General features: G+C 41.2%; 1 protein-coding gene across 3 annotated transcripts in view; it reads left to right on the top strand.

Moving 5' to 3' along the window:
• LOC146395993 (uncharacterized) overlaps positions 1-24,556 on the top strand; it is a 544,253-nt gene that overhangs the window by 448,869 nt on the left and 70,828 nt on the right. For 2 of the 3 annotated variants that reach the window (XR_014829617.1, XM_084999563.1), the window contains one exon: positions 277-5,179. The exons of the other annotated variant lie outside the window; for it this stretch is intronic. Coding sequence is in view for 1 of the 2 variants with exons in the window: in XM_084999563.1 (XP_084855689.1) it covers positions 277-416 (140 nt within the window). In the remaining variant the exon portion in view is untranslated. Of the gene's footprint in view, positions 1-276; positions 5,180-24,556 lie in introns of those variants that run through there. 3 annotated transcript variants of the gene reach the window in all.

Below are 24,556 nucleotides of genomic sequence, written 5' to 3'. Positions count from 1 at the left end.
AAACACTGTTAAATTTTACAAGTACCTGTGGTATCTATAATCAGTGCTGGCTTAAATTGAATTACAAACTTATATCTTGGCTTGATACCCATATTTCTCCATAAGTGTTTACCAAAGAACAGAAATTGGTAAATGCTATGTCCATCATGGACCTCAAGCTAAAGAATCTGGGACTGGTATAGCAAAAGAAAGACTGTCTCACCTTTTAGGATGCCTCAAAGCAAGGCCCTCAGTGTTATAAATGTTACTGATTCATGTTCAACTTTCTACCCCCAGATCATTTCCTGCTTGATCTGCATAGCGAATCAGTCTCTGGATTTCATCTAAAATTTCCTTTCCCATGTAAGTTACATATATTCCTATTAGGAGTTGTCCCAACTGTTACTGGCTATTTTTACAACTTGAAAGGTTATTAGATTTCAAATTCTGCTTGTCACCTTCTCACCATCTTGATGCCATTCTAGATCTAAGTCCCCAAGAATTTCAGCGGGATTGCAGATCAATAGCTGGCACATAAGGAATGCCATCTGCCTAGCTAATATTATGTTAGAAAAATGTTTTTATCCACCCAGGGTGGTTTCTTCTGCTTCTGAATGTAACCTGTCAGTTCCAAGAAGTCTTGGTGGTTCTGATATTTTCTGATCGTGCTGGTCCTTTAACTCAAGGTGCCTTTCCAGCCACATTCTCACCTATGAACTCACAATTCATTACTAGTAGTTGGGCCCAAGTGGCATCTCTTCTGGGAACCCTTCTGTGGTTCCTCAAGTTAGAATTAATCGCTCCATTCTCATTTGTTTGTTAGCAACTTTGAATGAAAAGAATCACTGAAAAGAGGTTGTATATGAAATCGGTTTTGCCAAAAGTGTAGTTTTGTTGCATTTATTCAGTTGATCCCGGGGAGCATAAATCTTCCATAATATTAATCTCTGATCTTAGTCTCAATTTCAGATCTTGCAGTCTTTTCTGAATTTGGGTTCTTTGGTCTTCATTTAGTTATTCCATGGTAGCATTTCTCACTAATAGTTTCCTGTGTACTTAGTGGTATTTCCTTTATGCAGCGCTTCTGAACTCCTTTGTCTTGTGGGATATTACCTGTGTCTTCAGTCCTGCTTTGATCCACAAGATCCTTAAGAGCTGGTGGGGACCTCAGCTATAAGTTAATACAACCTCTTATAGAAATCTAATAGAAATTGTTTTCTAGACAATTTTAAATTAACCTGTGGAAGACTTGGAGACTAACTCCTAATTCATCCAGCTAGTTAAGGCGACACAAATGGATGGCAGTCAGTGTTCTGTTTTCAAACTCGAAAAGGAGCAGATTGGCAATAGCTAAATATGGGAAAGTGAAATAGACCACAGCGGTGCTGTCACATGTTTTATTGAATCAGCCTTTACATAGCTATGTACTTCTTACCAATGGTGTCATTTTCGACAGTCCCCTAAGCTTCCTGATTCCGATTCTTGGGAACTAATATTCTATATCTACCCAGTTTCTTTCTACCCCACCACAACCTTGAACCCCAAATTCAATTTCCCTGCACCAAGGGGGTCTTTATAGTTTCACCCATCTTCCCTTCTCTGGAAGAATGAGTCCACACATCTCAAGTTTACTTTCTGTACATGTTATTCCACGAATAGACGCCAAGTCTTTGCACATGAAATGACTTCCAACACTGGCCATCACCATCCTAAACTTTATCCACAACTCATCTCAAAGGCCAACTAATTTTTTTTGACCACAGACAACCCCCCCCCTCAGAATTGTTTAATTGTTTAATCCTCTGTCCTCTCCCACTATCTTACTTTTGCCTCAATGCTAGCTCCTTCCTCGGTCTGTTTTCTATTAGGATTTCTTTTTAACTTCCTAGACTGTGTTCCCTAAAAAGATTTTCCTTGAGATACTGAGCGATTTCACAAAACGCAACCTAAATACATACTCAAATAGATAAATGAATAACGAGGAAGGCATTTTGAATATGTTGCCTTCTACAAAAATAGGTCTAACCCCCCAAACTGCAGAAATATCTTCATTTATTAGTAAAGGGCTTTTGAAAACTATTCTTTCACAGAATGGATGGCACAAAGGAATTCCATAATGCATAGAAAGCCTGACATGTTTTAATATATCATGAACCTATTTCTGAACATGGCCTAAATTCTACATTCAATTATGGCAAATTGTCATTGACCATTCTGGATTTCTTACCCTAATTATGATAAAGGGGAGGAAAGACAAATTTAAACACCTACAATCTCACTAAACTATAAATACCTTTATCAAATGTTATTATGAACCAGTTCTCGGGGTTGACATTTAGACGGTGTCAACTCATTCCCAAAAGACAAGTGGAGGGGGGATTCACTTTTGTCTGTTTCATCTAAACAAATCTACTTAAATATTTGAAACACCTGAGCTGCCTGGCTATTCTTTCCTCCGTTTGAAGAACAGTCAGGTTGTGTCCGCACTGTTAGGGTAAAGGCATTCACACACCAGACCTAGACATGTCTTTGCTTCTCCACATTCCTTACAACTTGTGACGTCACCCTTCACTCCTTGAATACATTCAGTATCCGCCCCAGCCTGTATAAATCTATTCTGCCCCTTTGCCTCCGTCTGCAGGTACAGCATACTGTAAATAATCGTAATGGGGCGGTTGCAAATAGTTCTGTGGTACACTGGAGACCCCTATTGGTGAGACTCAGGTAATGACTGCCTAGCTGGATGCCCCAACCAACAGAAACTGAGTCGGCTTCTATTTCTGCTCCTTTGCGTTCCAGCAGAGCCGAAAGCAATGTCATGGGCAATTCTTGCATACTGACTAATCTGTGAGAACAAATGGGTGTGTTTACTGTACTTCGTGCTTCTGGGAAGGCATCACTAAGAAGGCAGTACAGTGACAAAACACTGACTTCCTGCAATGTGGGGGCCATTCATTTTCAGGCGACAACGGGGATAAATGCAGCATTGCTGCTACAAGTCCATATTGATCAAAGATGGGAAAGTCTCCACACAGTCCCATTCTCCATGAGAGTTCGGTAGCAACTTCTGCACGTCGTATTCTAACTTTAAAATCGGTGTCCCTCTCGAATATGGATATGATACGACGTTAAAAAGTGGGATTTTTTCAGAGTCCTTAAAAGCTTACATTGCCCAATTTAAACAATCACTAATTCAGAACCTCTGAATGCTTAAAGTAAAATTTCTTAAGAGTAATTTACAGAGAAAATGATCTCCCAAACATCTTGACTAATTCTTTAATATGTGTGTTGAAATTATTTTGACAGCTTAAAATATGAAGCCGTTCCTCCTATAACTGAAAGGTATTGTGTGATGCCAAATGTACCATAAATCTTCATTCATTTGGGATCGGGCATTGTCTGAGAATGTTAGCTTGTAAATGTTGTCAGGTGTTTTTCCTTTCTTTTACATCCACATTTTAAATTAAAGAATAACAACAACATGAATGAGATTTCACATATTTGCTTTCAAAAATATTAAAAACTCCTACCCTGTCCACATGGTCCCTAAAGAGAGAAAACCCCATCACTTACCAGGTGAGAAAAAAGTCTTTGTGCTTAAACTTGAAATATCTGTATCCCTTAACTGGCACATTAATAAAATACATCTTATTAAAACACTGCCACAGGGAGAAAAACTCCACTCCCAAAAAAAAAAATTTACAGACACATTCAGTACTTGATTCACCTTTGTTATTGGTTTTGTTAACGTTTTTATACTTGTTTACTTCTCCGTGATTTTTCTTTGTAAACTAAACTACTACTTCTCTTGCCTTTCTCCTCCTCTTCCTCTCCCAAACACACACACACACACACAGCCTCCTCTTCAGAGCACAATCCTTCCCTTGCCTTCAGCTGAAGCTCCAAGCATAGGAGAGAGCCTGGGTGTAGGGTATAAAAATCCAGTACCTGTAAGCACCATATCAAATACAAATTCCTGTTCACACTATCATCAGTGATCATTTCTTTGCCACATGTATCAACATTTCCCACATACATGTGTGATTTGTGGTAAGTTTCTAATCTTATTTGAAATGGAAGAGAATATTTTAACTGACACACACAATTGCTGCTAAATAGCTCCACACAGTTTATGGCCAAGCTTAGACTGAGCCCCGCAGGCTGAAGCCGAGGTGGGGTGGCGGGTTCTCCCTTTCAGGAAACACTCACCTCCCTGCATCCAAAGTTCCCAGGCAGATGCAGCCAAATAAAACCAGAGCCGAAGCAGTGCATTCCTGGCCTAGAGGCCTGTGAGTGTAACTGGGGTAGAGATAGGACGTTGCAGTTTTTAAAAAGGGCAGACAACTTCAGGGCCCATGATGTAGACACCAGAAGGGAAACCCTGGTCTCTAATCCCAACTCTATGGCCTCTGTCACCACCTTCCCTGGATTTTTTTTTAAAGATTTTTCTGGAAATTTGTGCACTAGTTGAACTATCTGGAATTAGAAACTGATCTTTTTTTTTAAGACGTATAGCTCTTACTGAAGTATGACATGTTTCATTCGTTTTATGTGTACAACAGTGACTCACCATTTGTATACGCTGGGAAATGATTACAAGAAGTTTAGTTACCATCTAGCACCGTACAATGTTTATAGAATATTATAACTGTATTCTCCATGCTATTACTATCCTCATGAATTATGATGGAAGTTTGTACCTCTTGAACAGTGATTTTTAGATACAGATTACGTGAGGTACTGTACTCTGTGGTACCTCCGTGGGTTATTGGTGCAATGCCCCACAGAGCACAATTCTAAAAGGCACACTGGGAGCTAGGTAACAATCCCACAAAGAACAGACCTGGAATAACACTAGGAAAGTGTTATCTCTTTGCTCTTGACACCTGTCTTCTCTCAGGCTTTCTGCTTCAGAAAGAATGCCCTGTACAGGTACTATTTCTACAAACTTCCGTGATGAAATAGTTATCAAGAACAGAAGGCAAGAGTCAAAGTTCAAAGAAAATATTTCCAGCTCTGCCATATGCTAATTTTATAATCTCATGTTTCCTCATCTATCAAATGGGCATTCTAATCCTACCCTGCCTATGTCATACGTGAGAACTGAGGTGGGTGATGTGGGTAAATGTGCTTTAGAAAGCTGGAAGTCCTGTCTCTCTGTGGGCTTATTGTGCTTTCTACTGTCAAAAAAAAAAAAAAATGCCAATGCTGTTCATTGCTATTAGCAAAATCCAATTCCTTTTGTTTGAGTTTTGCCTATAGAAAGCAATAAAGTGGAATTAATATCCATTAGTCGGTAGTCAACATACATCGGAACAGCTGAAACACCAAATCTTTTTCCTCTAAAAGCAGAATGCTAAACCACTGTTATTTCAGGAGTCGGGGGGCGGGCAGGTGGGGGAGGCATTGCCGGAGTTGAGGTGGGGATATGTTGGGGAGATGCAGCTGGATGGGGCCGAAAACCCCTCTTCCTCCTCCCGAAAAAACACCCCCACTAAATCCCACTCGGTCTGATCACGCCTAAGATGAGTCAGAGAGAAGGGTCAGCTTGAACGGAGGCCTGTCATTGGTCAGGGTTAAGACAATATTGACAGAAAATGTAATGCAATACATTTTCCTCCGCCACCCATTTCTGAATAATAGCAATTTGCCAACTAGCTAACCACCTCAGCATAAACAGTGGAACACTCCTGCTGAGTCTCGGAAAGCCTGCTTTCTGCAAGTGCACAATACATGAGGAAAATCGCCATAAAGCTCCGTGCCACCATTCGATGCAAACAGTCCTCAGGTCCTGCTGTGACTTGGCACGCCCCACTGGACAGCTGGAGACTGGAGAAGAGGGGCCGCTGCCAATAACACATTACAAGGGATTTTTGAGCAATTTTCTGGAAACCAGCAGTCCCGTGCTCTATTTCATGGGCAGATATTGCTATGAGTTACACATAGATATATCACGTTGCATGGTACTGTCTATTTATACCTTATATGATATTACAATAAAACACTCCAGCACTTTCCAATCCCATTTGTGAGCTCGAGCAAGGAAAAATAAGGAGACAATTTGCTACAGCCTTATGTTATGCCTAATATAATTTTGGAAATCAGCTATTGCCCCAAACAACATTTTATTACATGCATCAAAAAGATTTAACTTGCTAAGGGTCACATAAGTGTACTCAGAATATGCCTCAAAGACGAGAGACGCTACAGCTAGATGGTTTATTGTACATCTCATTCCTTCTCCCACCCCCCAAGATCGCTTGCAATGAAGTGCTACCAGAGAGCATTAAAAGAAAGATTGCTCATTTTATGTAGCTTGAATATATAAAGTGGTAGTTATCTAAATTCCGGTGGCAAGAATGTTTAGAAGACAATGCTGAGAGATAAACAAAAGTGCGTTAAATCAGGAAGACAGGCTCTGTAGCAATTAGTTTAATGTAATACCATTTTTAATGTAAAGAGGCTACATTTTCTAATTTTCACTAAAAGCCCTAGGTGCTGAATGGGTTATAATAAATGCATGCAATAAAAAACAGGTACACTCATCTTATAAAGCAGCCTATTAACCAGACTGCTAGTGCTGCAAAATCCAGTACACAGTAAACAATACTTTTTCTGTTCAAATAATGATGCATAGTTTACTCTTTTATACCAGGCAGCACTTGGGGACCACATCCATTTACCAAAATAATACCAAATTAGTACTGTAAATATTGAAATCAGACCTTTCAGGCTAGCCAGTGGCCTAATTTTCTCTTCAATCTGCTCTTAATCTCAATTCATCAATAACACTACCTTATTATCAGACTTTGACAGCAAGCTAAGGCTTTTGATAAATTATACATCTCAAGCCAGATTTAAAATTTGAAGCTCAAGTGCTAATTATCTGTACAGGCCTAGTTAATAACGAGATTTCTTGTTAAGTATCTGATCACAGCATGGGCATCATTTGTCAAGATCCTCAAGTCTACCTTAGAGACCAGCTCTTCGAATCCTCCCTTGCCTACCATATGTAAAATTGGGATCTTTGTTTCTATAATAACCTTTTATTAGGAAGCTGACATAATGATTAAGTTCGCTGTAGACACACACAATGAATTAGACAATTACCCTTGCTGCTTTAAACCACTCAGACTCCTAGCAAGACAAAATAATTAATATTGAATTTTAATTTGATGTGTTCCACATTTAAACCCCAATTTGCAAAGTACACCTGGAAAGCTGCCGCTGTTTCCTTGCAGTTTGTGCTGATGAAATAAAGGCCCCTGCAGTTTGAATGTAAAAACACAGAAGGCACGATGCACCACCATCACTTCTCAGTGGAGCACAGAATTTTCTAGCATTAATGGGAAAGGTAATTACCTAGGTCTAACTTTATAGCCTTTTCTCTAATGAAACTATAATCTCCCAGGCCTATCCACTTTAAGCATTTGCATGATTTTAATGATTTCGGTGCCATAACTGTTGGTATACCCAGTCATTTTGAAATGAAACATCTAAAACACAAAGACGTTAATTCTATTTCCAGGCTATTCTTATTGGCACGAAGTAAGGCTGAGTCAGAGAAGCGCCATTATGAAAGCAACTGAGGGCAGCATTTCGTGCATAGTTCCCCCCCGCCCCCGCCCAAGACGAGCCCCAAGTGTAGAAATCCATTTCTTCTTCATCTTGCCCTCAGACTTCACCCTGTACTATGTGGTAATTGGGCAAATAAAGCTCAGGTCCTTCTGACGTCACCCCCAGAGCTAATATTTCCCAGAAAGGGGTTAGAATGGATTGTAACATAAGATCATGAAACAGCTTTGCTCTAATCAAATTTCCTTTTAAGATAATGATTAACCTTCTGGTTGGGGGCGTTCCAGCCTCTTGGGAGAGGCTGCTATTCATGCAATTTTTCTTCCGTGGAAATGATGGTGTCTGGGAGAGTAGAGGTGACTTTCTCCTCTATGGCATCTCCCAGTGCCCAGACTCAGGTACCAGACCAAACTGAGTTATGTTTTATGCCCTATTAAGGGAACTCATGTTATTACAGGAAAGGAATAAAGATTCACAATCCATTTATTATGAATTCTAAAAGCCCTTATTCATCCAGATCAGGCAGCTTCCATCCTCCAGAGTGGGAGGGCCAAGTCCAGAAACAATGGCTTCTCTTCTCTCCTTGGGTTTCCCTCTTACCTGCCTCCCTCTCCATGGACAGCTGCCACCACATCCCTCCCTACACCGAGTGGAGCCAGAGAGGGATCTAATACTGCTGATGTGGAGGGGTGCCTCGGAGAAGTTTTTAAAGTCAGAGCAGCCGTTTGGTGTGCCAGGTCTACCAGGGACAGGAAAAGGTGGTTCAACAAGGTGCACTGTATCCAAAAGTCCTCAGATTTTGTTCCACCATTAGTACCAAATAGAAGGCTTTTTTTTTTTTCTGAGCACATCCCTCCCACCAGATCCCTGCTTGCAATACCCAGATGACTACGAAGTCATGAGAAATGGTTCCCGAGCTTAAGTTAGACCCGAGCTTAAGTTAAGACAGAGGTGAAGAGCTTTATTGAGAGCTTACCATATTAACGAAATAGTCACTTACACACATCTCCAAATGTCCAGAGCTATTTCCCTAAACTATAAATAAGGTCTACGTAAGAATGAAAGGATAATCACTTTCTGAGCTAAATAACCTAAAAAGAGGCTCTCAAATACCCAGGTTCTCAAATCTGTTGATAAAACTAGCAACACCCCACGTCGTCTTAAATGTTTCTTCTTTTAATTATTCCCATTAAGTTATTAAGCCAAAGTATTACTTTCTCTCTAGATCATCTCTTATTTTAAAATCGGGTATGAATCTGGGCTCTGCAATTTGCAAACTCTGCAGCCTTGGGCAAGTTAGCTAACTTCCCTGAGTTTCAGTTTTATCAGGAGTAAAAGTTAGAATAAAAAGGGTCTATTTCCTAGAATTGTTAAGGAGATTTAGATAATCATGCTCTCAGAGGACAGTTGACACTAGTTAATGCTTAATAAATATTGGCTGCTATTAATAGTGTTAATTGTTTTTTAGAAAGATGCCGCAGGCTGTTATTTAGTAACTCTTAAATGCCTTGTTTGTTTTGGGGGTGGAGTCTGGCTGCCACACAATGAGGATCAGGAGAACCTCATTTCTAGGAATAACAAAGATCAAAAATACTTCGTTTCTTCAGGCAGGATTTGCAAATAGCCACAAGTCCAAGTAAATATATATAATAGATATTTAAAGAAAGACTCTGTGATTAAAAGACTAAGAGGAAATCCATTACTTTCGTGGTTTTAAAAGTTTACTACCTTAACTATTAAGTGTTAGCTCAGAATGCTAACTAAATGCACATTGTTATGCAGCGCATATCCAGAAATTTATCTTGCAAAACAAACTCTATACCCATCAAACAACCCCCCTCCAACCCCTGGCATCCACCATTCTACTTTGTTTCTCAGTTTGACTGATTTAAATACCCTGTATAAGTAGGATTACACAATACTTGTTCTTTTATGACTGGTTTATTTCACTTAGCATAATGTCCTCAGTTCATCCAGGCTGTAGCATATGACACAATTGCCTTTTTTTTTTTTTGTCTTTTGTCTTCGTTGTTGTTTTGTTGTTGTTGTTGCTATTTCTTGGGCTGCTCCCGCGGCATATGGAGGTTCCCAGGCTAGGGGTTGAATCAGAGCTGTAGCCACCGGCCTACGCCAGAGCCACAGCAACGCGGGATCCGAGCCGTGTCTGCAACCTACACCACAGCTCACGGCAACGCCGGATCATTAACCCACTGAGCAAGGGCAGGGACCGAACCCGCAACCTCATGGTTCCTAGTCGGATTCGTTAACCACTGCACCACGACGGGAACTCCACAATTGCCTTTTTTAAGGCTAAATAACCCATTTTATGTATATTACACATTTTCTTTATCCATTTGTCGGTCAGTGGACATTTAGGTTGCTTTCACATCTTGGCTAATTATGAATAATGCTGCAATGAAAATGAGTGTGCAAATGTCTCTTGCAAATCCTATTTTCAATTCTTTTGGATATACACCCAGAAGTAGGATTGCCAGATCCTACAGTAACTCTATTTTTAATTTTTTGAGGAACCACCATACTTTTCTCCATGGTAGCTATACCAATTTACATTTCTGCCAACAGTGCACAAAAGTGCCAATTTCTCCATTCTTAAACATTAGTTGTTTTCTGTTTTTTTTTTTTTTTAATAGTAGTGACCCTAATGGGTATGAGGTGATATTTTATAGTAGTTTTGATTTGTATTTCCCTGATTAGAAATGTTAAACATCTTTGCATATATTTGCTGATCATTTGTATATCCTCTTTGGAGAAATGTCTATTCAAGTTATTTGGTCACTTTTAATTAATTATTTGGGAGGTTTGAGTTGTAGCAGTTCTTTATATATCAAGATATTAACCCCTTATCAAAATACATGATTTGCAAATATTCTCTCCCATTTTAATTTTTGCTTTTTCACTGTTTCCTTTGGTAAATGGAAGTTCTTAAGTTTGTAGTCCCATTTATCTATTTTTGCTTTTGTTGCCTATGCTTTTGATATCATATCCAAGAAATTATAGGCAAGACCAATGTCATGAAACTTATGTTTTCTTCTAGGAGTTTTATAATAGTTCTAGATCTTATATCTATATCTTTATTTTGAATTTTCCTGTATGTATAAGTTAAGGGCTCAACTTCATTCTTTTGCATGTTTTCCCAGCACTATTTGTTGAAGAGACCATCCATTCCCCATTGTGTAGACCTGACACACAATTACTTGAAGATCGTTTGGCCATTTATATGAAGGGTTTTTTTCTGGGATCCCTATTCCATTACATTAGTCCATGTGTGTCTTTATGCCAGTGCCATAATGTTTTGATTACTACAGCTTTGTAGTATGTTTTGAAATCAGGAAGTGTAAGGCTCTCAACTTAAGATTATCTTTGGGAAATACATTTTGATGTTTGATTAGTGGAATTACAAGGGATATATCTAAATTTTGCAGGTTGTATGTAATAGGCAAGCATTACAAGTAGATATAAGTAGGTGTAATTGGAGAGGGGGTGAAATATTCTTCATACCTGTATAATCTGGACTCCAAGTCTATTTCTGCTAATGGTGGAGAACTAAATCCTGTAATTTTAGATATAGTGGGTGCAATACAATGATTTTCCAACAAAAATTGTGTTAATCATCCCAGTTTCTGGTCAGTGCTTAACACCATCTCCAGTCAGTCTCTCCTCAGCACTGCTGCTATGAGAACATGATGGCTGTGACAGCGGTAGTAGAGCAGGGATACCTGCTGTGGTGACTGAATGGTCACTGAGTCCACCACTGGGCTGCTCCCTGGTGAATAATGCCTGATACTTGCTATGGCTGGTAATTGACTAGTCCACTTGAGTCTTCTGGCTTCTAGCCCCACTTTTGTGGTGGGTAATATCCCATAGATATAGCTAATTTTCCTTCCTAACTCTAGTAAAGGTCCATATGCATATTTTTCAGTGTTATACTTTGGCTTTGTCAGGCAGCTTCAGGGACAGTCATATCAACACAGCCTGCTAACTTCCAGCCTCAATGCATGATGGGTTCACTATACCAAAAAGTCAGGTACTGTCCAAAAACAGAAGGGAGGCCAATTTTGATGCCCTGCTATCTCTCCACTACTCTCCCTTGACCCAGTTGGTAACAGATGACGTCTGCAAGAGCTGATTCTCAAGAACAAATCCCTTTGGGGAAGAAAACAGATTTACCCCATCACCACTCCCTGCTGCCTGTTGCAGATATTCTCAATGTGAAGAGGAATCTTATGGATGAGGTTATGGGGTGGGGAGGGTCAGAGGAAAAGTAGGACATAATGTATCAAGTTATGAGCTGTAAGTTAAGAACTCCTTTATCATCCTGACCTAAGATGCCAGTGGACCTCTCTTCTGAGGAAAATGTAAGAGGAAGGTTATTAGGATGAGCTGCAGCCCCACTCTTGCAGCTGGTCTTGGGGGCACAACTGATCCTCCTCATTTCCTTCCTTCACTACTTATCACTATCGATTCACCTCACCCTCAGCTACTGCCTCTCCTAGTCTCAGTGGCTTACCTGGTGATGTGACCTTGATTCTCATCCCCGAAGCATCTGAACACAATGATCACTATCCCCTTCTCAGACTGCATTTGTCTAATTACTATCAAAACTGATTAAGGGAATGCCAAGAGGCACTTAAATGGCTCACCTGGAGGCCAATATATTACTACTCCTGCCCCATGTAACTGCAACCTACTACTACCTAATGGTTAGGGTCAATGACCCCTGCTAGAATAGTAACTCCTCTTCTTATTCCTAGACCCAAAGGGCCCAGGCAGAAGCCTGGTAGTTCAATACGATTCTTCCTAGATCCCCTGGTGCAAGTGTTCTCCTTTGGGTACCAGATAATCTCTGAGCATGCAGAACCCAGATTCATGGAGATGCAAAATTTCCCCAAGTGGGTCATTAAAAATTACAGTAAGTGGGATCTGCTGCCATCTTGAAGTTCTAAGACCAAGGTATTCTTCCTATTGAGGACACAGCCACATATAAAAGTCTTTGATTCTAGATGTACAGTGCGTCCTGGAGGGTGGCACCCACCTTTTAAAGTAGTACATCCAAGCTGGCACTTCAACTGTGTCTTTAGCAGTCCCTCCCCTAATGCTCCATCACTTTGGGGTGGTGCAGTGTATAACACAACCAATGAATCCCATGGTAATGGGCCCTCTCCCACAACTCCTTTCCTAGAAAGTGGGTGGCCTTGTCTGAAGTCACAGTATAAAGGATACTATACCAGTGAATCAAACCCTTTATTAGTCCTTAAGTATTGGTAATAAAGGAGGCCCTATAGGCAGGAAAAACAAACCCATTCCCTGAATGCGTCTACTCTTGTCTAAATGAGTCACTATTGCTTTCAGTGTGGAAGGGATTCAATGTAGTCAACTTTCCACAAAATGGTTCATTGGTCTCCAAGTGGTGCCTTATGGAAACTCAACCAAGAATGCCATACCGGGGTAGTACTAAATCTTATCTTTTCCAGCGATATGTTCAGGGACCAAGAAAATGACCACAAGATGGGTCTGCAGGAAGAATTTACCTACTGTGGCAAAGACTCCATTAATTTATTACCTGGCCTCAATATACTCCAACAAGAGGCCCATGAGGATGCGTGGGTCTCTGGGTGTAAATGCCAAGTAGGATCCTGTGTCTAATAACTCTTGAAATGTTTCGGTCCTCAGTACTCAGTTACCCAGGTAGATGGTGGTAGGTCCCTTTAAGAAAGGACTAGGAAGGCCATTATTAGGTGCTATAGGCTCCTCCCCATAGGGAAATGAACCATTCCTTCAGCCAATAGGTTCCAGACCCCAAAAGTTTCTCGGGTCTTAAAAATGGGACAGGGATTGTGCCTTTTTGTTAGGAAAACTTCCATCAGCCTTCTGACCATCTTTGCTTGCTTGAATAGTGTTTCTCCCAAAACTCATGCCCACCTGGGACCTCAGAAAGTGACCTTATTTGGAAATAGCATCTTTATAGAGGTAATCAAGTTAAGAGATCATATCAGGTGGGCCCTAATCCAGTGTCTTTATAAGAAGAGGGAAAATTGGACTCACACAGGGCAATGCCATGTGAAGATGGAGACATACCAGGGGACTATTGTGTGACATCAAAGGTAAATATTGGAGTAGTGAACTAACAAACAAGGAACACCAGGAATTCCTGGCCATCACTGGAAGCTAGAAGAAAGGCGTGGGACAGATACTCCCTCAGAGTCTGAAGGGACTTTGAGAAAATAAATGCATTTTAGTTAAGCCACCAGCTTGTGGTACTTTGTTACAATGCCCCTAAGAAATTAATAAACCATCCATCCTTGATTTCTTTTGCTGGTACAGATTCTTTTGCTGGTACCCTTGTCACGGCTCACCTATTTTGGCCCTAGGACTGCTATCTTCAGTTAATCATCCACAACTCTGCAGATAAGCAACACATCTCTGCACTCATTACTCATTGCAGTGACTGTGTCTACCTCGCTGCTGGAGGTTAATCCACTGCCCTCTGGTCTCTTGTTTCATGGTTAGGACTTTGCAGCTAAGTGCCTGGTTCTGAGGCAGCATCTCCAACTGTGAGCCCTGGCCTATAGAGGAAAGCCATCACCAGACTTCTTGGTGATGCAGGTCTCTCCCACCAGTGGATCCTGGATGGTATACAGTCCTCAAAGTATGTTGTCCAGGAAGTGGGTGGCTGAGCTGGAACAGTTCATGGAGGGGAATGGAGATGACAACATGCAAAAATTGCAACATTGGAGGCTCCTTTGTGGAGCAGAGGAAACAAATCCAATTAGCATCCAGGAGGATGTGGGTTTGATCCCTGGCCTCGCTCAGTGGGTTGAAGGATCCAATGTTGCCATGAGCAGTGGTGTAGGTTGCAGATGCAGCTCAGATCCCAAGTTGCTGTAGCATAAGCCAGCAGCTGTAGCTCTAATTGAACCCCTAGCCTGGCAGCTTCCATATTCCTTGGGTTCAACCCTTTTTAAAAAAGGGCGGGGGGGGAACTGCACTATTTAATATGGTAGGCTGGAAAATGGTCCCCAAAAAGTGTCTACATTCTGATCCCTGGAATCTGAATGTCACCTTGCAGGGCCAAAAAAAAAGAGCATGGAGTCCTTAAAGATATGGTTAAGGATCTTTAAGATTGAAGAGATTATCCTGGGCTATATGAGTGGGCCCTAAATGCTATCACATGTGTCTTTATAAGAGGGAGGCAGAGGGATTTTAACATTCATAGAGGAGGAGGCAATATGACCACAAAGGCAGAGACTGGAATGATGTAGCCACAAGCCAAGAAGGGCTGGTGGCCACCAGAGCTGAAAAAGGACAGAAACAGATTCTCTCCTAAAGCCTCCAGAGGAATAATGGCCCTGCCAACACCTTGATTTCAGCCCAGTGACACTGGTTTCAGACTTCTGGCCTCCAGAACTGTGGAAGAATAAATTTTTTTTTTTTAAGCCACCAAGCATGTGGTAATACATTATAACAGCCACTTAACAATACAGCTAGGTTGAGTGTATTATATGGATGTTTAAAAAAAAAAAAGTAGCTTCACAGTAAGTTGGGCCAAGAGTCTTTGAAGATTGTGTATAAGTGGAGAGCTCAGTCACTTTCACTCCTGGAGAGGAAGTGCTATTTCAGTATGAACCTCAAAAGGGGAGGAGCTTTTACAAGAACATGGACAGGTAACTGTCTAGAAATTGAGAGAGCAAGAAAAATACCACCCTCTGTGGCTTCAAGGATGTGAAGAAAGACATCTGGAGACAGCTTTAGGGAAAAGATGGATCTAAAATTTTAATGAGTTCTGGAGTGACTTTTTTAAAAAAGGTGTTAGAGATATGGAAGTCTGAGGATAACTTTCTTTGATTCTATTTCAATTCTTTAGAAAGTCAAATGCGTTTTAAAAAAGTATTTAACTGGAGTTCCCGTCTTGGCACAGCGGAAACGAATCTGACTGACTAGAAACCATGAGATTGCGGGTTCGATCCGTGGCCTTGCTCAGTGGGTTAAGGATCCAGCATTGCTGTGAGCTGTGGAGTAGGTTGCAGACATGGCTCGGATCTGGCGTTGCTGTGGCTCTGGTGTAGGCCAGTAGCAACAGCTCCCATTAGACCCCTAGCCTGGGAACCTCCATATGCCGTGGGTGTGGCCCGCAAAAGACAAATATATATATATTTAACCAATAACTTATGATACAGAATATACTGTAAAGCCACATGTAACTACAACCAGTATACATCTTCCTCTATTGCAAATGAGCAAATCCAGGTTCTATAGAATTTGAAGTTTATACAAGTTGAGGGACCTTCAAGAAAAAAAACAGAATTACGCAAAATTAAATATGGACATGGATTTTTATTTGGTGAATGATTAGACCACAAAAAATTAAATTCTTAAAAGCTAACATCACAAACATAAAATCCAGAAAAGTATGTATTTATAATTTAATACACCTCTATTTTATTTTTGGCTGCATATTCTGAAACATGACATTCATCTTAAGGCATACACAAAAACGTAACATGCATTTTTAGATTGCCACTATCTTATATTGAGAATAATAGTGTAAATCAAATTACTCTAATAATACACATTGACTTGAACATGAGTCTTGGGCCTCTCGTTTTTTGGCTATTTGTTGAATCGGTGACAATTTTGTGTGCCTTTTTCATCTGGAACCACCAGACTTTAGTAGAGCAATCTACACCAGAATTTTAGGCACCAGTATTTAAAGGTCATGCAACCTCACCCAGGGATGAATTCCCTGGGGATGGTACTGCTACAGATTCTTCCCTGCCCTCAGGAATTCTGATAAATTTGAATTCTCATCAAAAGAGAAATCGTATGGTGCATACTAGGTGGGTATAATTATACCCTTCATTATCAGGAATATTTCTGACAGGGAGAATTTCTGTTTTAACTAGGTTTAAATGAAAGTGAAAACCTCCCTTCACATATTTTCACCTCTGGCTTTTTAAGGCACTTCCGATCATGCTCTTTATCATCACCCACCTAGTATGTGTAGGTGCTGCAGTATGTTCATATCATGATCCAACCTCCGACCCTGCACATTCATTGCAAAGTTGGATGTGAGAGCCCAGTGGGCAGAAATACTCCTAGAAGTCATTCTATCACTATACAAAGAAGTGACTTCAAACGACATGAGTTTTCCCTCTAAACCCTAAATAAATGCATCCCCAGTTCAACTTAACCTTTTCCAGAACCCCAATTCCCTAGAGCCATCTCAGCACCACCCAGTTTAAAGACAAGTGCAATGGGAAGAAATTCAGGAAACACTGCGTTATTTATGTACGCAAATTTTTCAAAAGCAGAACCATGTGACCACATTGCTAATTTTCACTTGGCATCATGGTAAATTTGGTTGCAGGACTCCACATGTGCTGCTTTATAGCCACCTTCTTGCCAATGAAAGGTCATTTGCAGAAACCTAGTCATTCAGATCTGAGGTCTGACCCGCTGTAACAGCCCCTGAATATTTATAGTTAAGTCACTCCCACCCAGAAAAACTTCACAGGACATCCACCTTCATTTGCTGTCCTGAGATTTGATGGTGTTGAATATTACGGATGTTAAGTAAACAGGTCCTTAAATGGAGCTCAGAAATGTTGGCAATTGTCAAGCCCTTTTCATTGGAAACATAATCTGATGTGCATTGTCCCTCCAAGCTCATTTTGCATCTTTATTCGAAGTCAGTAAACCATGAAGACAGAAAATGGATCCTGAGCTGAGTGAGCATCAGCTTTCTCTTTGCACGAGGTCCTCAAAAGCAGTCAATGCTTGTCAACAGAAATGAAATGCATTATACAAGAATGCAGCATGTGCAGGACAGACTTTGCAGACGGAGTGCACACAATTGGTAGGAAAAGACCCAAAAGGTTTCAAAAATCATCCAACTTTCATCAATTTTGTTTCATCCACTATCAACTAAGAAGTTGACAGGTCCTTATGAAATGGTTCTCCACTGCAGGGAGAGCGGAGCCCCGAACTGCTGCTTCATGCGTGCACAGGAGCATTTTGGGGTGAGTTAAAATAGTATTCACATCATGTGAGACTAAAAGATTTTCAGTGTTTAAGTCCATGTCCTCTGCTTCAGAGTAAACAAAAATGCTCTGGGTTCTAGGTGGGGAAAATGGCAGGAGAGCTTGGTAGAGGAACTCATCACTTTCCTGACCGCAACCTTAGCAGCCTCCATGCTCACCATCCTTATCCTGGAGGTGAGGAAGCGGAGGCAGTCACCATTATCCTCATTTCTTTCTTGTCTCTTAGGGCCACACTGGCAGCATATGGAGGTTCCCAGGCTAGGGGTCTAATCGGAGCTGTAGCCGCTGGCCTATGCCTCAGCCACAGCAACCTCCACCACAGCTCACGGCAGTACCAGATCCTTCACCCACTGAGCGAGGCCAGGGATCAAACCCACAACCTCATGGTTCCTACTCGTATTCATTAACCACTGCGCCACAATGGGAACTCCCCCATTTCTAATTTCGGTTTGTCCAGACCCTTGCACCAGCCAGAATCTGAGGTGGGGGAGTGCCCAGGGTGTGAACACCCCCAAGGCCTCATGCCTGGTTGGAGTCCTGCTCAGCTGCTTTCAGATATTACCCCGTAAACTAGCAGGCTCTTCTTCCCACTCGACAGATAAGAGACCCACTCAGCCTAGTAGCATTTGGTGCAGTAATTAATCTCCCAGAGGCTAAAAGACATGGCAGTAAATCTGTGTTCTGGTTATAGAGCTACAATCATGGGAAAAGTTGTGTCCTTATCCTAACACTTACTCTAAAAGCCATCCTGATACATCAAAACACTTAATTTTGATCTTTTACTAACTAAAGGGAAAATGGAGACAACAGAGATACGGTTAAAAAAGGAAAAAAGTCCCAATTCCACTACATTATCCAAATTTTCCATATCCCATGAGGACATTGGAAGGATTACCCCTATTCAGGGTGAGCGCCACTAAAAAGATATTATAAGGTGTTCAACTCTAAATATGTTTTGAGGCTTTCAGGAAAGGTATATTAATACATATTCATCAGAGGTAGCCTTATATGTAGGAGGAATGGTGGCCACATGTGACATGTAATTTCAGCAAATGGAATCAGTATTCACTGTGGTACTCTTATATTCTGACTCCTCCTAAAACTTCACATGGAAGCTGACATTCTTACCAATTTACACATACGGAAAGTAAGAACCAGAACCAGAGAGTAGAAGCACCTTGCCCAAGGTCACAAAGCTGGTAAGTTCCTAAGCTGAAATTCAAACTCACATCCATCTGTCCACAACACTTGTCTACTCCGTGTTACTTTCCTGAAACTCCCAGAAGCCTCCAACAGCCCCCCTCAGCCTGACATACCAGCCCTTACCTGCTGGGTCCAATTCTTGAACTTCTTAACTAGAAATAAAGCCCTTTAACCTACAAGTAGAGCTAGGATTTTTCAAGCCTAAAAATCCTGGAAGACTATCTCTGTTAATTTACATGAAAGTACAAATGTCTACATTTACAACCTTCCTGTGGGGGGAAGTTTGGGTAGGAGTGAGAATCCTGCAGTGCGGATTGTTCGTGTCTACCCAGCCCTCCCCAGAAGCCTTCCCACCCCAGTAATGACACAGCCTAGGCTGGTTCATCAATATCCCATTCCCCTGCCACAGCAATTGGTCTGTAAGCTAGAGCAATGTCACACAGACTTTGAAGCCACCCTGAACATGGCAACCTGGGTCCCTTAACAACTGCATGAAGCAGAACCACTCACCAACCATCCCCTTGCTCCTTCCCCGCCCCTGCAAGCCACCCCAGTATCCTAGAAGGCCCAGCCCAGACTTGTGTGTGAGCAAGAACAAACTTATTTTGGTCGAGCCATTGCATTTTGGAGTCTATTTGGTACAGAAGCTTAGCCTATGCTCAGTAATAACAACCATCAATAGATGTCAGTTTCATCCCTCCACTCACAGATTCTCCATTTAGAACCCTTCAAGGTTTCTAGCTATTTTAAACAGCTTCTCCAAAAGTATTAGGAATCTAAAGCTATAGTAGATATGTAAAGATGGCCACTTTATATTAATATATTTTATTATGTTAATGATAAGATCTTCCTTCAAATTCCTGACTGTGTATTAGGGTAAAGTTAGATCTACTAAAGAGAAATCTTACTTGGGAAAAACATGTATTTTTCATTTGATAGCAACCCAACACCTAGGACCAGACAGAACACATTTCCCTTTCTGCTATATAAGCCCATATAATCCCATAGAGAGTATATCTCCTTCCATTTGTAGCTCTTTTCACACACTTTTTTTAGCTGAAAAACCTGAGAGTTCGGATTCCTGGTTTTAAAATGACTTCGAAAACTCTTAATTTGACTTGTGTTCAATGTGGCCATGTCTCACATCAACTGTATACATTCCTAGGGTAAATGACCCAGGTTAAGTGAACCCAGTTGTAGCAACTAGCACCTAGCAGCATAAATTCTAAAAGATACCCTTGTACATGTCAGTAGCTTAAAACTCGGAATGTACTTTATCTCCAGATTGACCTCAAAATCCCATTTAACCCATGATGCAATGATTCTCCAAATGTGGTTCCTGAACAGGAAGCATCAGCATCACCTAGGACTTGCTGGAGATGCAGATTCTCAGTCCCCATCTATTAAATCAGGAACTCTGGAGTGTGGCCTAAGCTGAAATGCTAATGCATTATCATGATGTACCAAACCGCCAAACCTTTGCCATCAAAAGTACATTATAACAAGCACATCCCGGCACCCAGATATTGTTTCTAATGCCAAGTTCTGTAACAAAAGGGTGCTTCTTGTAGAATGGCTGGTACTAGGACTGGGACAGGAAATATACAAAATGAGCCTGGAGCGTCTTAAAATGTCAAAGTAAGGAAGTACTGCTGGGGGAGTGGGTGGAATCCACAATGATGGAGCTTATGTCAAAGGGACAGAGTAGCCAACTGAAAGAACTTCCAATGGCCAAAGCTGGAACAATTTGAGCTAGAAAATTTAAATACTGGATTAAAACCTAAAGTATAGGAGTACCCATCATGGCGCAGTAGAAACAAATCCGACTAGGAACCATGAGGTTGTGGGTTCAATCCCTGCCCTTGCTCAGTGGGTTAAGGATCCGGCATTGCTGTGAGCTGTGGTGTAGGCCACAGACCCGGCTCAGATCTGGTGTGGCTGTGGCATAGGCTGGGGGCTACAGCTCTGATTAGACCCCTAGCCTGGGAACCTCCATATACTGTAGGTGTGGCCCTAAAAGGGGAAAAAAAAGTATAAAATATTCACAAATCCATACTGGTATAAATGAATGAATAAATGGAGACAAAAGACAAATCTCCTGTGTTACAAATAATTTATATAGATCCTCAGCCCCCAAAGAGGTGAAGCATAACGGTTCATTCCCTAGGTATGGGATAGACATAGTGATCTCATTACAAAGAGGACAGTATGGCAAGGGAGGGGGCAAAAGTAACTTTACAAGTGGAGAAACCTGACAAACACCACATCAGTCAACCTCAATAGTAATAAGCCATATTGACGGTATGTACCATTGATATGATGTGATGAAAATGACATCTCACCTCCGTAATCTCCCTCCCCAAAACCCATAACCTCAGTCTAACCATGAGAAAAACCTCAGACAAATCCCAGTTGTGGGCCAGTCTACAAAATAACTTATAAGTGTCAAGGTCATCAAAAACCAAGGCAAGTCTAAGAAACTGTCACAGCCAAGACAAGCCTGAGGAGGCTTGATAATTAAACGTAATGTGGTGTCCTGGATGGGATCCTGGAACAGAAAAAAAGGTTAGGGAAAAAATTAAAGCTGAATAAATTATAGATTTTAATGAACCAGTATGAAAGCATTACTACTAATTATAACAAGTGTATCATGAATATAAGATGCTAATAATGGGAAACTTAAGTCTGAGATATGTAGGAACTCCACAATTTTTTGTAAAACTGCTCTGAAAATTTTTATTTTAAAAAATTTTAAGTAGGAGTTTCTGTCGTGGCTCAATGGTTAACGAATCCGACTAGGAACCATGAGGTTGCGGGTTCGATCCCTGGCCTGGCTCAGTGGGTTAAGTATCTGGTGTTGCCGTGAGCTATGGTGTAGGTCGCAGACACAACTCGGATCCCAAGTTGCTGTGGCTCTGGCGCAGGCCAGCAGCTATAGCTGCAGTTAGACCCCTGGCCTGGGAACCTCCATATGCCACAGGAGCGGCCCTAGAAAAGGCAAAAAGACCAAAAAAAAAATCGATTATATTATCTTTTGTTCATGTTTATAAAGACAAGCATGCATCTCTTAAGGGGAAAAATCAGGATAGATATGCGATCTGAAATTATTTCTGGGCTTTGGCGACTGTGTGTTGGCTGGAGTATAGACTCAGCTGCTTTAACATAAACCCATGGTTATAGTGTCTTATGTGAGAGAGACATTAATTCATCACGTAACAGTTCAGGATTAGCTGTCCAGCGTGGATATGGTGTCTCCATAGTGACAGGGCCACAGGCTCCTTCAGTATTATTGCCCCACCATCTCAAGGGCCACATAGTCCACAGTGTTTCACCCACATAGTTGAGGGTAGGTCATCACTATCAGCACCGCATCCCAGCCAGTGGGAAGGGGGCAAGAAGGACCTGCCTGCCTCCCTTACGGTATGACCTCAAAGTTGTACACATCACTTTTGCTCACCTCCATTTACCAGAACTTATTCACGTGACCACATCTGGCCACAGAGGAGACTAGGAAATAGTCTTTATTCTGGGAAACCATGGACCCAGCTAAAAATCAGGACCCCTGTTGCTATAGAAGGACTAATGAGGGGCCAGTTATCGGTCTCTGCCACACTGATTCCTTCATACATGAAATTTCACCTCCACTCTTGTTGACTGTCTTAAACAAAACATGACCAAGCAGGTTTGGGTCACTTCTGAAGAGGATCATAAGGGCTCACAGTTTGCAAGAATAAGATAAAACACATTCTCAACTCTAAAACTTTCCCTGTCATTTTATCTGGGGTTCTTGTTTCCCATAGTACCATGATTTTTCCAAAACTCCTTATTTCATTCTCTTTTTCCTGTCATGGTTTCCATACATAGTGTGCTAAGGATCATGTGAAAGGGATTGAGCTTTTTCTCAGATCAAGGGCCCTGCCTGGAAGTGACCTCCTTGCTCCCTAAGGGAGTCCAGACTCAAATTCCAGGGTCATAACTCCTCACCCAGAGAGCCCTCTTCTGGACTAAAACTTTAGCCCAAGACTGAAACGGGAGACAGTGTAGCCCTCCCTCTGGCCCACTTTGACCTGACTCACGTGATGGGTCATGAATGATTTTGACCCTGGTCCAAATCCCCATCCCATCAGTTTCTCTCCCCAGGACCCCAGGGTGGGGTGTATGGAGTCAAGACTAGGAAATTGCTGATCCCAAAGTGAGGGTCACTCTGGATGGAGGAGAGGAGTCACCCTTCTCTTCCCATGTTCTTCAATCAGAACTTCAATGATAATTTCACTAATTCACTTTTAATTTTCCTCAATGATTTTTTGACACATGATATACCAAGTCAGTATCCAGATGAAAGGAAAAGTCCTTACCTGTATTCTCAAGACCTTATTTTGGTCCCCAGCCTCAAGTTCACACCAGTGGTGGAGAGTGAATGTGCTGGGGGTCAAGGATACCAAAGAACACCCATTGCAACATTGTGTATGATAATCAAGATTGCAAATAACCTCAATGTGGAAAATAACTATTTGAAAAGTAAATGTATGGAACAACAAAAGACCCAGAATTGCCAAAGCAATCCTGAGAAACAAAAACCAAGCAGGAGGCATAACTCTCCCAGACTTCAAAAAAATATTACAAAGCCACAGTCATCAAAACAGCGTGGTACTAGTATCAAAGCAGACAGACAGACCAATGGAACAGAATAGAGAACACAGAAATAAACCCTGACACCTATGGTCAATTAATCTTTGACAAGGGAGGCAAGAACATAAAATGGGAAAAAGAACGTCTATTCAGCAAGCATTGCTGGGAAACCTGGACAGCTGCATGCAAAGCAATGAAACTAGAACACACCCTCACACCATGCACAAAAATAAACTCCAAATGGCTGAAAGACTTAAATATATGACAGGACACCATCAAACTCCTAGAAGAAAACATAGGCAAAACACTCTCTGACATCAACATTATGAATATTTTCTCAGGTCAGTCTCCCAAAGCAATAGAAATTAGAGCAAAAATAAACCCATGGGACCTCATCAAACTGAAAAGCTTTTGCACAGCAAAGGAAACCCAAAAGAAAACAAAAAGACAACCTACGGAATGGGAGAAAATGTTTCAAATGATGCAACAAACAAGGGCTTAATCTCTAGAATATATAAGCAATTTATACAACTCAACAGCAAAAAAGCCAATCAACCAATGGAAAAATGGGCAAAAGACCTGAATAGACATTTCTCCAAAGAAGATATACAGATGGCCAGCAAACACATGAAAAAAATGCTCAACATCACTGATCATAAAAGAAATACAAATCAAAACTACCGTGAGATACCACCTCACACCAGTCAGAATGGCCATGATTAATAAATCCACAAATAACAAGTGCTAGAGGGGTTGTGGAGAAAAGGGAACCCTCCTGCACTGTTGGTGGGAATGTAAACTGGTACAACCACTATGGAGAACAGTTTGGAGATACCTTAGAAATCTATACATAGAACTTCCATATGACCTCACAATCCCACTCTTGGGCATCTATCCAGACAAAACTCTACTTAAAAGAGACACATGCACCCGCATGTTCATTGCAGCACTATTCACAATAGCCAGGACATGGAAACAACCCAAATGTCCATCCACAGATGATTGGATTCGGAAGAGGTGCTGTATATACACAATGGAATACTACTCAGCCATAAAAAAAGAATGACATAATGCCATTTGCAGCAACATGGATGGAACTAGAGACTCTCATA

Source organism: Sus scrofa, chromosome 15 (assembly GCF_054392235.1).
Source record: "Sus scrofa isolate SSC_HxYL_T2T_F1_AM1 chromosome 15, Sscrofa_HxYL_maternal_Yorkshire_Landrace_v2.0, whole genome shotgun sequence".
Lineage (NCBI taxonomy): Eukaryota > Metazoa > Chordata > Mammalia > Artiodactyla > Suidae > Sus > Sus scrofa.
Note: the sequence above shows the minus strand (reverse complement) of the source record. Positions and strands in the feature narration are given on the sequence as shown.